This window comes from Carassius gibelio, chromosome A5, assembly GCF_023724105.1.
Source record: "Carassius gibelio isolate Cgi1373 ecotype wild population from Czech Republic chromosome A5, carGib1.2-hapl.c, whole genome shotgun sequence".
Classification (NCBI taxonomy): Eukaryota; Metazoa; Chordata; class Actinopteri; order Cypriniformes; family Cyprinidae; genus Carassius; species Carassius gibelio.
The window spans coordinates 14,549,384-14,566,296 of NC_068375.1; the positions used below are offsets into that span (position 1 = coordinate 14,549,384).

At 37.7% G+C, this 16,913-nt stretch overlaps 1 protein-coding gene across 3 annotated transcripts; it reads left to right on the forward strand.

Annotated features, from left to right (window-relative positions):
• Nucleotides 1–2,929: 2,929 nt before the first annotated feature.
• LOC127995967 (uncharacterized) lies at nucleotides 2,930–14,776 on the forward strand. 3 transcript variants are annotated; one of them, XM_052591911.1, is made up of 10 exons: nucleotides 2,930–3,262; nucleotides 9,267–10,678; nucleotides 11,081–11,661; nucleotides 11,761–11,822; nucleotides 11,929–12,143; nucleotides 12,339–12,586; nucleotides 12,671–12,808; nucleotides 13,320–13,479; nucleotides 13,777–13,824; nucleotides 13,978–14,776. In XM_052591911.1, exons 1-10 carry the CDS (start codon nucleotides 3,126–3,128, stop codon nucleotides 14,235–14,237), a joined length of 3,261 nt encoding a protein of 1,086 aa, XP_052447871.1. In that variant the 5' UTR covers nucleotides 2,930–3,125; the 3' UTR covers nucleotides 14,238–14,776. The 3 variants fall into 3 exon arrangements, with proteins under 3 accessions (XP_052447871.1, XP_052447872.1, XP_052447870.1); XM_052591912.1 differs by having other exon boundaries at nucleotides 2,935–3,262; nucleotides 11,764–11,822; nucleotides 12,336–12,586; XM_052591910.1 differs by having other exon boundaries at nucleotides 2,949–3,262; nucleotides 12,336–12,586.
• The last annotated feature ends 2,137 nt before the right edge of the window (nucleotides 14,777–16,913 follow it).

Genomic DNA, 16,913 nt, shown 5'->3' on the forward strand with positions numbered 1-16,913 from the left:
GTGTTGGTCCACTGTGTTTTATCAAGGGCAGGGTCAATGCAGCTAGCTATCAGGAGATTTTGGAGCACTTCATGCTTCCATCTGCTGAAAAGCTTTATGGAGATGAAGATTTCGTTTTTCAGCACGACCTGGCTCCTGCTCACAGTGCCAAAACCACTGGTAAATGGTTTACTGACCATGGTATAACTGTGCTCAATTGGCCTGCCAACTCTCCTGACCTGAACCCATCATCATGAATCTGTGGGATATTGTAAAGAGAAAGTTGAGAGACGCAAGACCCAACACTGGATGAGCTTAAGGCCGCTATCAAAGCATCCTGGGCCTCCATAACACCTCAGCAGTGCCACAGGCTGATTCCCTCCATGCCACGCCGCACTGAAGCAGTCATTTCTGCAAAAGGATTCCCGACCAAGTATTGAGTGCATAACTGAACATAATTATTTGAAGGTTAACTTTTTTTGTATTAAAAACACTTTTCTTTTATTGGTCGTATGAAATATGCTAATTTGTTGAGATAGGAATTTGGGGTTTTCATGAGCTGTATGCCAAAATCATCAGTATTAAAACAATAAAAGACCTGAAATATTTCAGTTGGTGTGCAATGAATCTTAAAATATATGAAGTAAAATTTTTATCATTACATTATGGAAAATAATGAGCTTTTTCACAATATGCTAATTTTTTTAGAAGGATCTGTATGTATCTCAGTTATAAAATATGCATGTGTTCAAAAAAAATGTGCGTAGTTACAATATGTAAAATGCTAGCTATGAAGTTAATATATAATTATATATTTTATTCCAAACATTTTAAATCTAAAAAAAAATGTACAGCACATAATGCTAACAACATACTTTTCAAATCACAGTATTTTACCTTGATACATGTATTTCAACATATGGACAGAGTTAGTATACAAATTCAAAAGGGAGAGTGTGAAAGTGTGTTTTCTTTTTCACACTTTTTAACATTTTTTTAAGTAAAGATTTAAAACACTCCTAGGTTGAGCCAAATTATAATTTAGGTCTCCTTTATCATTTAATATATATAAAAAATGAAGTGTCAATACAAAATGTTTTACTACCCGAACATTTAAATGGATTATTCATCTAAAACTAAAAATTTTCATCTATTACTCAACTTAATGTCGTTCCAAACCCAGAAGTCTTTTGTTCATCTTTGAGGCACAAGTGAAGTTATTAGTGATATTTCTGTCCCTCCATTGAAAGTTCATGCCACCAACAATACATACCTGACACATGAGAACAAACCTCATTGGTTTTTAAATTTCAAGCACAATTGAGCTTCTGTTTACCATATTTTATATGGGATTATCAATATTTATGTGAATAAAAGTCTAAAATTAATCTGTTCACATAAAGTGATCATGTCCCTTCAAAAGACTTGGATGTAATCGCTAAATGAATAGATTTATTTTACAATGTCTTCATGAACTTTTTGAATTTTTGCTGAAATGGACTTTCAGTGGATTCAAATAAATTTTTAATATTAAAAATATCTTCATTTGTGTCATGAAGGTGATTGAATGTCTGATGAACAGCATGAGGGTGGTTAAATTATGACAAAGTTTCATTTTTGTGTGAACTAGCCCTTTAATAAGTCCACCTATAGACCTTAGCCAGGGTAATACCATATTTATTTTTTTATATGAATGAAAAAAAAAATTTAAATCAAAGGGTTAAAATGAGGGTAGAAAATGGCATTTTATTTCTAAATTATGACAAGGGCATAGGACAGCCATTGCTAATGATTTAATCTCAATTAACAATTTATTTTGGTTAATTTAAAAACATTACAAGTGTGGGTGCCTATAGGTTTCGATGAACTGGCTTGTGAAATCACTGGAATAAATTACATTTTACAATATATAAAAACAGAAAACAGTTTTTTTTATGTAATATTTCACAGTATAACTGTTTTTACTGCATTTTTTAATCAAATAAATAAAGCCTCGTTGAGTATAAAACATAAAAAAACAGTAAAATGTTAAAACATCTTTTATATCACACGGTAAAAACATTTTGCCCCTCTTTTGAATTTCGTGAGAACTTGAGAATCTGAAAGTTGTGTCAGTGGTGGTCTTTTTCAAAATTTCCACCACTACTCTAAAGTTACATGTGAAATTGATAAACACTTTTCTAATGTCAATAACATTTGAGTAGAATGATATACAGTCATTAACACAACTGTAAAATATTTATATATCTAGGTGTCATCTATAATGCACCCCTTTTTCATTTTTGATACTTTTTAATTTTATTAAAGTTCTATTTTGACCCCTATACTGTTTTTTTTTTCTTCTTTTTTTCTTATTATTTTCTTAATATTTGAGGAAGGGGGGCACAACAATACAATCCTGCTTAGGGCACCCATTTGTCATAGTACTTTTTTTTATTTATCCTTTATTTTACCAGGATAGTCCCATTGAGATGATCTCTTCTTCTAGAGAGGGAGTCCTGGCCAAAATAGCAGCACAACATTTCACATTAAAACAATTACAAACACATAAACAAACAAAATATTGACCTACATTCAGATGATTACAAACTTGTGACCAAAAAAAGAGCAGTTACATGTTTTCTTTAGAGTAGACCAAAAAGTTTTTTTTTTTTTGTTTCGGTTTTTTTTTTTTTAAGAGAGGAGTGTTTCCAGCATAACACTGTTGTCATTGTCATGTGACCTGTGTCAGTTGTGTTGCTTCACTTTCATCCACAAATTGTTGACAGGGTGCACACTACAAAATCTCACCCATTGTAGTAGGTCATATGGGAAACTTTTCACCTACTGTTTATGAATGTGAACTCAAATATACTTTTCTTTTCACATACTGTTATTTATATTGTAGTAAAGTATGCTGTTTTAGATGCAGTCTACTTTTATCAGATCAAGTGACAAAGGATCAAACCATTTAGAATTGTTTGGAGGGGAATTACTGACTGATTGACTTTTTTCATTTTAATTGATAGCAAATTTTATCTGGCATTATCATTTTGGGATAGTTGGCACTTGTTAAGAAGGTTGCTGAGCCCCACTGTTCTCAACCCCACCCTAGTGGTGTAGGCTAAGCAAGTCACCAATCTAGTCACTCAACTCTTCCTACATGTATGGTAGTTTATAGGTGTAGTCTCACCTGTCCTGAGCTGAAGAAGCTTCAAACGCATTTGATAACACTTCTCCAAAACGTCCAGCTACATTGTTATTTTCATGATTTTATATTTACTGAAGATGGACACAAAATGAGGTTGGTTTGTTTGTTGTTAATGTTGAATTAAATATTTTAGGAACGATATGCACGATGGAAACTGGCACAAAGCACCTGTGGAAAAAATAAATTGTGTTAAACCTGTGTTTTTCAGACATTCTGACATTTACACACTGAAATGATTGCCTATGGTGCAGTTTTGAATGTGTTTTTATTTCACTTATAAGAGATTACATGACATAGCATAGCTTAGCATTACATAGTTATATCATTGCTGTTTTGTTGATTATGATTGCTTCCATTGTCCTCATTCGTAAATCGCTTTGGATAAAAGCGTCTGCTAAATGACTAAATCTAAAGGTGTGTTCAGGCGCATTCCTTGCGCGTTGCTATTTTGAGGCAACTGAAATCGCCTGCGCCATTGACCAACTGAAAGTGAAACCTGATCTAAAGTCAATGGCGCAGTATTTTTATATTTAAAGGACGCGTTATTAATATGTGCATTGGGTCCACAACGCGCGTACACTTTTCCTTATTACACACGGACGCAGCAGCACACAAACATGCCAAATATCACCATAGTTCGAGCGCAACTGGCTTTTAAAGAGAATGGGAGATTAAACCGATTTGCTGCTAAACTCCTCATATGAGTGTCTGCATGTATAATTTATAATGTTTAGCGTCTGTGGTACGAAAATAATCGCTGCGAGACGCTGCCGAAACAATAGGTTACTGTCGTAACCCCGGTTCTCTGAACCATCGAGTGGAGAGATCCACCTATGGGAAGGGCATCCGTACCTGACCTCTGCAGAAGCATTCAATTGCACCAAGTCTGGCTAGACAGACAGAAGCGCGCAGCCAATGCCCCGCCCCCTTACCTAGGGGTATAATAATGGCTGCAGCGCTACTATTCCCCAGTAAGTATATTCGCTTCTCGTGTCGCAAGTGGGGCAAAGCTGGTGGATCTCTCCACTCGATGTATCAGAGAACCGGGGTTACGACAGTAACATATTGTTCTCTTTCATCATTTCGTGTTCGAGATCCACCTATAGGGCTTGGGCGTCGTGACGTCACTACTTGGCGTGGCCGCCACGTTGAATGCTTCCTTTACTGCCACTCGGACTACTGCGCAGTGTTTACACATACTCCCTCTCATCCGTGTGTCTTAATTTGATGAATTAAAAATCTATTTTAACCATTTTCAACCGTTGCTGTATTGTGGGGTGTGATAGCGCAACACATAATAGCCATGGGGAAAATAAAATGAGAATGGATTAACTTTACACCGCTTTCCTGCTTGGAGACGCGACTACGTAGACCATAACATCTGAATATTAATTTATATAGCTTAAGTCAACATTGAAAATAAGGGAAATTTCTCGAGTTACTCATCCAAAACACGGGAAATTTCAACATTCATCTATTTGTTGCTATCCCTCTGCTGACAGCAAAAACTACACTTTTGAAACACATTGTTAAAAGTCCATGTGTATTCACTAATATTTGTTATTAGTTATTAATATTAGTTGTTAGCACTAAAGGTTACTAAACTAGCAGCTAGGTAACGTTAGAACGCAGCTTACCGGATTACTGTACACTGTTTTGCCGCTGTTCCGTTTCTATGATTTGCAGCTCCTGAACCCATCCATTTGTGAACTGTACATGAGACTTGACTTGTAGCTTCGGAAATATTCTGAAGTGTAGGCGCTCACAAAACAAACAAGGTAGCCGAAGATATCTGTAATGCAAGCGTGCGGCAAAAAGTCTCCGTCGGTACTCCACTATATGTTGGGAATTTCATATGGATCCAAACCGTTAATAGAGCCGATTTTGTCCACATACCGGTCCCTGGCATCCCTATTTAGCGTATCCCTATAAATCCCACAACCTTTTCGCGATTTTGACATCTTTTTTTCTTTCTACCCAACTCTGCTCTTCTCGTTCAACTGGCTGTATGTTTACATTCGCGAAGCTGGCAACATGGCCGCCACGTCCCAGAATGCAACTTGGTGCCCAAGCCCTATTGGAGAGACATGGACAGCTCCCCGATTGCCCAATACACTCACAGTGAGGTTCTGAAAGCCAGAGAAGGACGGTCGCCAGCGCCGCTGCACCCAACACGCGCATCACGCACTGTGCGTACGGCACCAAGTGCTGAGGGGGCACCAAAAATAGCCTAATGATTTTTTTTAAATGCCGGTATTATTTCATTAGCCTATATAAATATTAGCCACATTTTAGCCATGTATATGTTACAAAAAATGGGGAACAAGAAAGATATTTAATAATTGCTCTAATCTAGTCTAGAAAGTGCCCCCCCCCCCCCATGCCAGATGGTCCTTTCCAGTTGTTGGCGTGGGAGAACGTTTTTTTTTTTTCTAGGGGTCGGAGTGGGGGCATCATAAAGGAATTATGCTTAAGGCACCAAAATGGCTAGCAGCGGCACTTATGGTCGCCCCAGAGAGGTGATGCCTGACACGTCCCAATTCATGAACCTGCAATACTGATGCACAATTGTGACTGCCCTGGCATTCTGTATGGTAGCAATCACGCGCGGCGAAAGCCCCAGTGCGCTTAGGTTCGTCCTCTTACGGGCCAAGCCCAAAGAGCCACCCTGTCCGGGTGCCGGTGATAAATCTCCCCATTCGCTTGGGACAAAAGATCCGTGCAGGGGGGAGGCACCACGGCTCGGCATATAACAGAGGGATTATCTCCACCAGCCATGGTGCTTTGGGCCACCTGGGTGCTATCAGAATGAGAGACAGGCCCTGCTCTCTCACCCCGGCCAGTGTAGAAATTATCAGACACAGGGGAGGAAAGGCATACAGCAGCACTCTGGGCCACGGGTGGGCCAGTGCATCTACCCCAAGGGGTGCATCCACGTCCTTTAGCGAGAAGAACATATGACATTGGTAGTTTGGCTCTTCCAGAAGGCGCACAGGAGAGCAAGTCTGGTCAAGTGGGACTGAAACAGAGAACATAAACAGGTTAATAGCAGCCTCCATGGCCATGATGAGAGGGTAGCTGGCCACCGTGGCCGTGACAGGGCAGGCAATGAGTTCAAGGATGGCCTCCGTGTCCATGACACAAACAAACGAGAGTTCATAGACGGCCTCCGGGGCCATGATGTGACAGCCAGGGAGTTCATGAATAACCTCCCTGGCCATGACAGGACAGACAGTGAGTTGGTGGATGGCCTCCATGGCCATGACAGGATAGGATGAGAGCTCTGGAGGTTCGGCTGAGATGTGACGAGGCTCTGGAAGTTTGGCTGAGATGTGACGAGGCCGACTCTGGAAGTTCGACTGAGATGTGATGAGGCTCTGTTAGATCCATGGGGATTTAACTGGGTTCATGAAGATCAACTTTGCTCTGGACGGTCAGTGGTGACTTGACTTTGCTATGTACAGTCAGTGGTTACTTGACCTAACTCTGGAAAGTCAACAGGGTCCTGACTAGACTCTGGGAAATCATCATGGACCCAATCAACGGTTACCTGACTAGACCCTGGGAAGTCAACTGGGACAGGGATCTTGTGCAGCGACGTTGGGCTGGCGGTGATCTTGTGCAGTGCCGCTGGGCTGGCGGCCATCTTGGGCAAGATTTGACTGGGTTCATGAAGATCAACTGTGACTTGACTTAACTCACGGAGGTTAATGGCGACTTGACTGCTCATGAAGATCAACTGTGACTTGACTCTGCTCATGAAGATCAACTGTGACTTGACTCTGCTCAAGAAGATCAACTGTGACTTGACTCTGCTCATGAAGATCAACTGTGACTTGACTCTGCTCATGAAGATCAACTGTGACTTGACTCTGCTCATGAAGATCAACTGTGACTTGACTTTGCTCTGAATGGTCAGTGGTGACTTGACCTAACTCTGGAAAGTCAACAGGGACCTGACTAGACTCTGTGAAAACATCATGGACCCGATCAACGGTTATCTGACTAGACTCTGGGAAGTCAACAGGGACCCGATCAACGGGGACCTGACTTGACTCTGGAAAAAGTCGACGGGGACCTGACTTGACTTTGGAAAGTCGACGTGGACCTGACTTGACTCTGGAAGATCAACTGCGGCTGCCATCTTGTGCAGCGCCGTTGTGCCATATTGTGGAGAGACTTTGGAGCTTCAACACTGTCCTCTGCGTCTCCCACAGTGAATGGAGAGTCACATAATATCAGTGCATAGTCCATGATGTCCATTAAACTCCCATCCAGGTAACAATGATTTAGTTGGTTCTTTGAAGTCCTTAAACAAAACTTCATCATAGTACTGTACTTGATATGATATCTCAAAGAACTGTTGAATATACTCTTCAGTAAATAGGGCTCCTTGACGAAGGTGCAATAGCTGATCTACTGGGTCAATGATAGAGCGGGAGAGTTGATTTGCTGACCTTGAAGTGGGAACAGACATCTCAGTAACGAGATGCTGGATCCTGGTAGGGCGAAGTCTTCTGTAACGTGGAGTCAGAGGTGTTCGGATCCATGTGAAGAAGTTTATTCAGAGAATGGTCGGACAGGCAAAAATCAGGAAGGGTGTCAGGTATGTTAGGGGTAACCAGAATCGAAAACAGAACTTAGCAGAGATTGGGGCAGGCAGCAGAGAATCAGAGTTGAAATACACAATCCAAGATCAGACACGGGAAGAACAAACACAAGGGAAATTGCTCGGAAATGCTAGACAGGCTAAACAAGACTTCGCAATGATTGAGAGCAGTGATGCGCGGGTCAGTGTATTAATAACCCGCACCCGATCGACGTTTTCAACTAACCCGTCTGCAACTCGGACCGCAAAAAAATTACAATAAAATATTGTACCCGACTCGCTTTCTGACCCGCATATTTAAAAAGTAGTAAATGCTCATCGTAGCGGCATTGGGCCATAGGCCATAGGACATAATTTTGTCATGAATTATAAAAAATCATCAGTAGGCTCATAATTTGTACTAAAATAGTCTAGTCTGGCTATGTCTATTTGTATGTTTCTGCAAGGTCAGCAGACATTGAGGCTCAGGTATGTTCCGATCAGGGGTGGGTTTCCCAAAACCATGGTTGCTAACCTGGCACACGCTGAGTTTAGTTCACATGTAATGCAAGTGATGGTGCCGGCGCCTCATTACATTGTTTGCTAGGCTAAAAAAAATTTCATATTATTTATTAAATACGGGCAACTGATTGATAAAACATTGATCAAAATTAAGATACAATTTATAAAAAAAACGAGTTTTATATAAAACAAAACTTAATTAAGTCGTCAAAATCATGTTTTACCAAAAACAGCGACGTTGCTCCCCATGCAGTCTTCTTTGCCGCCTCCATCTCTACGTGCAGACTGAGCTCGTACGCGACATCTTCATGCCAGTTATTCAGCCAATAAAGTGTAGGCCTATGTATTTCAAAAATGTGTCTAGTACTATATAAATTACAAAGGATTAATTGCCATTTTTATTTCAAACGACCCGACCGACCACGACCCGTGAATGTATGTGAGTGCGTGCGATTTTGATTTTTATATTTATAATTAAAAATGCTATTATATTACTATTGTAATTATTATTTATTATTTAGATTGTTTTTTTGTTTTTTTTTTGATTGTATCTACTCTGTTGTTCGGCTGTTCAATGTTGTTTGGACATGATCCTGAGGACCCCCATGAAAACGAGATGTTTCATCTCATGGGGTTGATCCTCTAATAAATGTTTATAAAAATAAATAGTGATATACATTTTTCTAGTAGAATAATATTACTTCAGTAAAAACAACATTGTAGTACATTTTTGCCTGTGTGTGTGTTTAAATGCCTGTGGTATCTGTATGCTCACATGTGAGCGTAACTGAAATGAATTAATCCTGGAAACAGAAACACTGGAAAAAACTGCTCTTCAAGTTTACAGCACTGGAAATTTCTTTTGTACTTTAATACATGGTATCAGTGTGTACATTCCGACATACTACAACAACACTAAAGTATGTGACTCACACAAATAGAATGTGTTTAAATCATTATTTCATAAGCTTGTGCTTCTGTTTTCAGTCTTGAAGGTACCTTAAAAACCAAACTGCTTCTGCAGGAGTGCCATTTTACTTGGTCTCTAAGAGAAGAAGAAGACTTTGTACTCTATGATTTACTGAATCGTCTTGAGGAACAGATTCAGTTGGAATCGGACGAGGAAAGAGTAACACGAGCTTACAGCAGCCTTGGATTTGTTCAGTATATCTATGGCCACCAGCAGGAAGCACTTGCAAATCTGCAGAAATCAGTGCAGCTTGCAAAAGAATACTACAAAGACAGTGATGAAGTTCTTATTGTTACCTTTGGAGACCTTGCCTGGTTGCACTATCATATGAATGAGTTCTCTAAATGTGAAGATTACTTGAGAGAGTTGGAGAGGATCCGCAGAAAATTTTCTGAAGGTTTCACTTATGATGTTGAGGTGCTCAGAGAGAAGGGCTGGACTTTTCTTAAATTCTCTTACAAATACTACAATGCTGCAAAGGAATGCTTTAGACAGGCCCTTGAAATGAAGCCAGATGACAGTGATTTAAATTCAGGCTATGCTATTGTAATGTTCCGCACAGCAAATGAGAACTCTGAATCTTTAGACTCACCAACAATAAAACAGCTCAAAAGAGCTATAGAGCTTGATCCAGATGATGCTGTTCTGTTAATGTTACTAGCCTTGACAATGCTGCGTAACAGAGATGATGGGAAGATACCTGAAACTGCAAAGAGAATGGTGGCCGTGGCACTGATGAAGTCCCCTGAAAATCCACACGTCATAAGATACGCAGCAAAATTTTGCCGCCAATTAGGAAACATGCACGGTGCCATTTCTCTACTGGAAGAAGCTCTGCAGTCTACCCCAAACTCAGCCTTCATACACCATCAACTGGCTCTGTGTTATAAAAGTACAAAAATATTCCTGGAAAAAAAAAATAGGACACAAGATAAAGCAGGGTTTGATTTTGAAGAATCTTATGAAAAACAGCAATACCTGGATCAGTGCATCGAGCACCTGGAAAAGGCAGTTTCCCTAAAACCTTCTTTCGTCGTTGCCACGGCAGATTTGGCACTTCACTACGGACAACGTGGTAGTTTTGAGGAAGCTGAGATATTTTTTGAGAAAGCATTTAAAATGGCGAATAAGGAAAAGCATCACTTGCCAAATGTTCATTGTTTATATGGCAATTATCAGCTCTATACCAGAAGGTCTGAAGAACTGGCCATCCATCATTTCATGCAAGGCCTAAGGCTGCAGCCGAAATCAGAGCAAGGCAAGGTGTGTGAGGAGAAACTCAAAGCGATGATTGAACATCGTCTCAATAGGCTGAAAAACCCGGATGGCATTGTGTGTGGGATACAGGGATTCATTCATGAAGTGAAGGGTGAAAAACTCAAGGCTGAAGAGTTTTATGAGAGAGCCCTAACAAATGGACTCAGTTTCGGTAAATGCAATTTTTAATTTTTATCATATTTATTTTTGATAGAAATATAAATTAATATTTGATATTTATGTTGGATTACTTGAAATACACTGGTCACCAAAATTAAAGGCAAAAATTAAATGTCCCATAGGTTAACAGTTTAACACAATTTAAAGTCATTTGATGCGATTTCAAGTTGTCCTTTCTCTTTGGAGTGTTACAAGCTGTCTGTTGCAAAGACTAAAGTCTCAAACCCAAAGAGATATTCTTTATAAAAGTTCAAACTCATCCACGCACATCTATGTCATAATGTGTACTAGTTTACTTAAGAGATATTCAATTTACCTATAAAGAAAAATCCAGGTTAAACCTCAGTAACATTTCTGCTGTCTCTTTATACTGCTATTTGTTTTTCTTAAATAGGTGACAGTCCTCTTCTCACAGAGATGAGAATTTGGCTCATGCGTTTCAGTGAAACAGAAAAATCTGTTCTAAACTTAATTTTTGATAAAGGAAATTATGATGAAGCCGTCAGTGGGAGGCTTAAGACTTTCAAAGGTGCAATGAATAAGAAGACTGTGCACTTGGTTGATATTGATATCTGCAATGCCAAGAGGATTCTTAGATGGGAAAAACCAACTCTTGGGCCCCATGCCATTCTACTTGCATTTTCTCTGCATAATGACAGATTCACAGACCAGACCAAAGAGATTGTTGAAAATTTGAAGTTTCTTGGAGAGAAATTCTGGACTCATGTCATTGTAGTATTTACAGAGGGAGACAGTTGTATAACTGCGTATTCTGGAGCTCAGAGACGTGTATTGGAGTGGCTTCTTGAAAAATGTGGACACAAATCCTACATCTGTGGCTATGCACCAGAAACTACAGAGAGGATCGAGCTTTCAGAGAGGATACAGAGGATGATAAAGAGAAATAATTCAATGCATCTAGTTTTACCAGACATATCAGATGGAGATTCTCAATCCACTTTAGACATTTTAAGGGTAGGTTATTGATGAATTTCTTTTACAATGATTTTTGCAAATTTAAATTAGTCTAATTTTAAGTACAATTTCAATTCAGCCACTTTTTATTTTTCCCAGAAGCAAGACTTGAAAGATTACTTGTTCACTCCTGAGGTCATCGTTCAAGAGGGGAAATACAGGTATTGTGTCAACAAAAAGGTGAAGTAAGATAATTGAGTGTATCGGTTTACATTAATATTCTGTTGTTGTTGTTGTTTTTTTGTTGTTTTTTTCAAATGTAAATAGGTTACGTTGCAACCATGCAGGCTGGTTCCATTGTAAGTTTACACAGATAGGTTTTAACATGGAGGGGGAAGGAGAGGTGCTATACAGGACTGTTCTTCAAGACAGTGATTGTCCAGTCCCCGCCAACTATTACCAAGCAGGACCCGTGTATGATATCAAATGTGTTCAGGGTGAGCTGTCTCAGCTCAGACTACCTCATTGTGAGACCTCCATTGGTGAGCTGGCAAAATTATGAGTAATATGAGATACTGAGCATAATCTGTGAATAATAAAAAGTGCAAACTTTTAAGAAATATCTTGTATAATATAAAAGTATAACATTTATTATATTTTCAATTTAGATGTAATGGCAAAAAAGTGAATTATTATATTTTTTAAAATAATTATTATTGTTTTTAATCTCATAGAAGATGCCCACCACTTCATATCAGTTATACATTACTCTAATCAGATGGTTGATATTCTGAAACTTCAAAATATCACAAGCACGCATGCTACAGTGAGCATCCCAGGAACATCATACTTTTTTATTTCCAAAATTGCAAACTGGTTTACGGGTGATTGGTCTAAGACACATGGCCAGGTGATGCTATTCTATCTACAGCAAGCACATAGGCTGCATGTGTTTCTAAAACCACGCAATGTGGATCCCAGAGAGGTATACTTTAAATATTTTTTTTAAAGCAGTTTCACCTTTTTTGACTGACCTTTATAAATGACTTTACCCTTTCTCTCTTCTTAGGTGGAAAAATGTAATAAAGATTACACATTAATCCAAACAGCTTGTGAATGCATGCTGAAATATGAATGTGTGTACAGCATGTCCTGTGATCCTGTTGAGGAACATGGACCTTCAGTGAGGCCAAAGATACAACCGATGGTCAGTATATGGACTAGAATAAGAATATGAGATTTTCTCAAAGCAGGAGTTTTTTTTTTTTCATTTTTAAGATTTTCTAATTGATAAATCACAGGGACATTAGGGATCAAATAGTTTACATATTTAATTTATCTATAATGTTGCTTATGTTCTATGAATCATCCCTGAAAAATACTTTGCTAGATTGTTGCTTTGCAGGAAAGTTCAGTAATCATCAGCTTCTATCAACACACCGAAGTCATTTCTTGACAAAAGACTGTGATCTTGAGAAACATTCGGAAAAACGTTCTGACCAATTGTGTATCTTCTAGACTTTATCATCCGCTATCTAAAACCTCATTTTCAATCTGACTAAAGCGTTTAAACGTTAAAACCGTTGATTTGTTTTTTATTTCATTTTTTTTTTTAAATGTCAAAGAATCCAATATTAAAGTTGCCAAATTTTTTCTGAAATTTAGTTCTAGAGATTGTCTTTGAATCAAACTTATTATCCCTGTCTTTCCTTTGTTAGGACACAAAACTTCATTGCACTAAGCAGTGGAAACATTACTATCCGACATTTGATATAAAGTTGCCAGATGGTGTGATGGATGTGGGTTTACACCTCAAAAAGAAAAACCCAAGGAAAGGAAGGGTTGATGTTGTATGGAGCAGTGACATAACACTAACAGGTAAGTAAGATACTGTCCTTTTACTGGAGTAAAGGTTTAGGAAAGTAAATAACTGACATGACAATAATCCACCTAAAATATTAATCATCATAGACAGTGGATACTTTTTATATGTTCAGCATTCAAGGTAGACTGCAGCAATTGGGGCCCTTGTGCTGATCTACCTGAACATATGAGCACAGCACACTGTTAAATATATATCAATTGTTAAAAAAAAATTACTGATCAATTAAATCATTCATACAGTTAGTCTCAAAAGTTGAAAATGAAGACTTTAACCAAGATTTTATCTTCCAGACTATACTGCGGAAAACAGGAGACCGAGTCTATCCACCGATGAGCAGTGTAAGCACATAACCTTGACGTAATCTTAGGCTAGCCCTTTTATTTACATTTGAATCCGCTAGTTTTAGAACTGTAGCAGAACAAAATTAGCTTCTATCTCACAAAAATGTAAATACTGTACAAATTAAATGTGTTGATGACTATTTTCTGCAGGTGCATCCTTTCTCAAAAAGAACAAAGCTAAACTTATCCAAAAGGTGAAAAATATTGATGCCATTTTAGATCACTTTGAAGACATTATTGCAGATGAACAGATAGAAGAAATCAGAAAAATGTCAACACCTCAGAATAAAATGAGGACAATCTTTAAGATCATTGAAGGACAAGGACTTTCATCAAAACGGATATTTTTTGATTTGCTTTACCAGGAAGAACGACATCTTATGGATGAATTGACAAAAGACAACAACTAATATGAGATGGTCAACAGAGAAACTGAACAGGAAAAATGTGTTAAAGCTCTTGCTATAACATTTGCCAAAGCATGCGATATTGCCATTGACCAGTGTATGTGACAGTCTTTAAAATTAAGGTTTTTACTGCTATACTGCATTACTCCTCTATACTGTATTACACCTCTATGTTACTTGTAAATAATATTTCTTATTTAAGTGAAATCCTTTTCAGTATAAAGAGGTGCTGTGGATTATCTTTAAATGATAATCATTGTCAGTTCATAATGTAGGCTATATCAAGTCTAGAGTAATGATATGTAAACTGGTGATTTAAAAAAAATAACATTTAACATTGATTAATAACATTTAAATAACATTGATTTCTCAGTCATTGTGCAATAATATTTACAATTTGTTATTTTGTGTAGATTTATATATCATAAATTACCTTTCCATTGATGTATGGTTTATTAGAATCTGACGATATTTGGCTGAAATACAACTATTTGAAAATCTGGAATCTGAGGGTGCAAAAAAATTAAAATATTGAGAAAATCGCCTTTGAAGTTGTCTAAATTAATTTTTAGTAATATATATTACTAATCAAAAATTAAGTATTTACGATAGGAAATTACTAAATATCTTCATGGAACATGATCTTTACTTAATATCCTAATGATTTTTTGAAGAAAAGAAAAATCTATAATTTTGACCCATACAATGTATTTTTGGTTATTGCTAATTAAATTAAATTGCTTAACTTAAACCAGGTTCCAGGGTCACAAATGTGGTTTTAAAATAAAAGAACACAGTGTTTAAAGGGGTCATATGATGCTCCTAAATAGAACATTATTTGGTGTAATTAAATGCGTTTATGTGATTTAAGGTAAAAAAAAAAAAATAAATAAAAAAAACAGTATTTTCCACATAATGTACTGTACATAATTGTTGCTCATCTATGCCCCGCATTCTTAAATGCATCGTATTTTACAAAGCGCCTCTGTCTGAAAAGCAAGGTGTGCTTTAATTGACCAGCTATCCAGTGCGTTGTGATTGGCCGAATGCCTCAAGTGTGTGATGGAAATGCTACGCCTCTTACCATACTGTGATGCATGTACTGGTCAGAAACCCGGCGTGACAAAACAAAAGCATTAAAATATATTACAAATTAGGCATTTTTTGCATCCAGTGGGGACATTATTATGGATTGTAATGACTTAAACTGTGTTTCTACACATTGCGTTTGCATCGCGGCATGTAAACATAAAAACAATTTTGCATTTGTGATCAGAGAAACGACAAAAAAGCACTTTAAACCAGCGGTTCTCAATCCAGTGCTAGCACCCCCAGCTCTGCATATTTCACACATTTCTCTTTGTTAACTGTTCACATTGACATGGTCCCAATACAGTGTTCCTTGCTCCTTACTACATGAGCAGGGGAAGTCTGTTGGTAGTTTACCTCACTTCTGAACATTAATTCACAGATTTACGGACAAGTGTGACATCATATACCTCTGTAAATAAACACTTCAGTGCACTTGGACACCAATGGAACACATACGTTTGCATCGAACTGAAAACATGGCAGAATATCCTGTGATGTCCACTTCGCATGATACTAATGTTCGAATAGAACAAAGGTCTGAAGCCATAAGAGAAACATAAAAAATGTGCAGAGCACATTTGTAAATATGTGGTGTTATGCAAGTCTTCCCACATCACGTCTGACGTAGACGTGGGCGAGTGTAAACGAGGAGTTTTAGGGGGACGTGGATGAGTCTTAACTTTTTTAAAGAATATCTCATTGGGTTGGAGACTTGCAACTTTTCAAATCTTCTTTATGCACCAAGAGCTTTTAACACTCCAAAGAGAAAGGAAAGATTGAAATCACATGACCCCTTTAATTCATAAAGGCATACGTTTGACTGTCCCATTGCACCCAATATTTAAAGGTCCTCAAGCCAATAATTAATAAATCATTATTTTATTTATATATTTATTTACTTTTAAAAGACATATATAGTTTACCCCTTTAACCTCATTTGTACTCTATGTGTGCCTATGTGCATGTTGTTTAAATTTGTTCTCAGTCTGTATTGTTATAATGTTTAAATGGGATTAAAACAACGTTAATTGAAAAAAAAGCAAACAAACTCAATTTCCCATGTACCTCTTGTTCATAGAGAGCTTTATGAAGGAAGGAGAGCTCATAATTATGAATTATTATAATAGTAAGAAATAAGATCTGAATGTGTTAAGGAAAATTGAAGGAATGGATGGAAATAAGAGTGATATGTGGGGATTTTTATGCACATAGTACATTATGGGGAGGAACAAAAATGGATGTAAATGGAGGGGTGAATTAACAATTGTTAGAGAAAAAGGACTTGGTTTGTTTAAATGATAGGAGAAGGGCCAGACTGGATGTGAACACAGGGAATATGTCAATATTGGATTTAACTTTGGTGTCAAATAATTTAGCTGGGATATGTAACTTATGAAACATCAGTGGGGAGTGATCATTATCCAGTTTTCTGTAGAATATTAATGCAGGAAAATACACAATGAGAGAAAAGGGAAGTGGATATTTGACCCTGCCAACTGGGAAAAGTTTAGTTTTATTTGTGAGAGTAAATGAGACAAAATAAAATTAAGTGAATATATTGAAGTAAAAATTGAAGTAAAAAGTGAA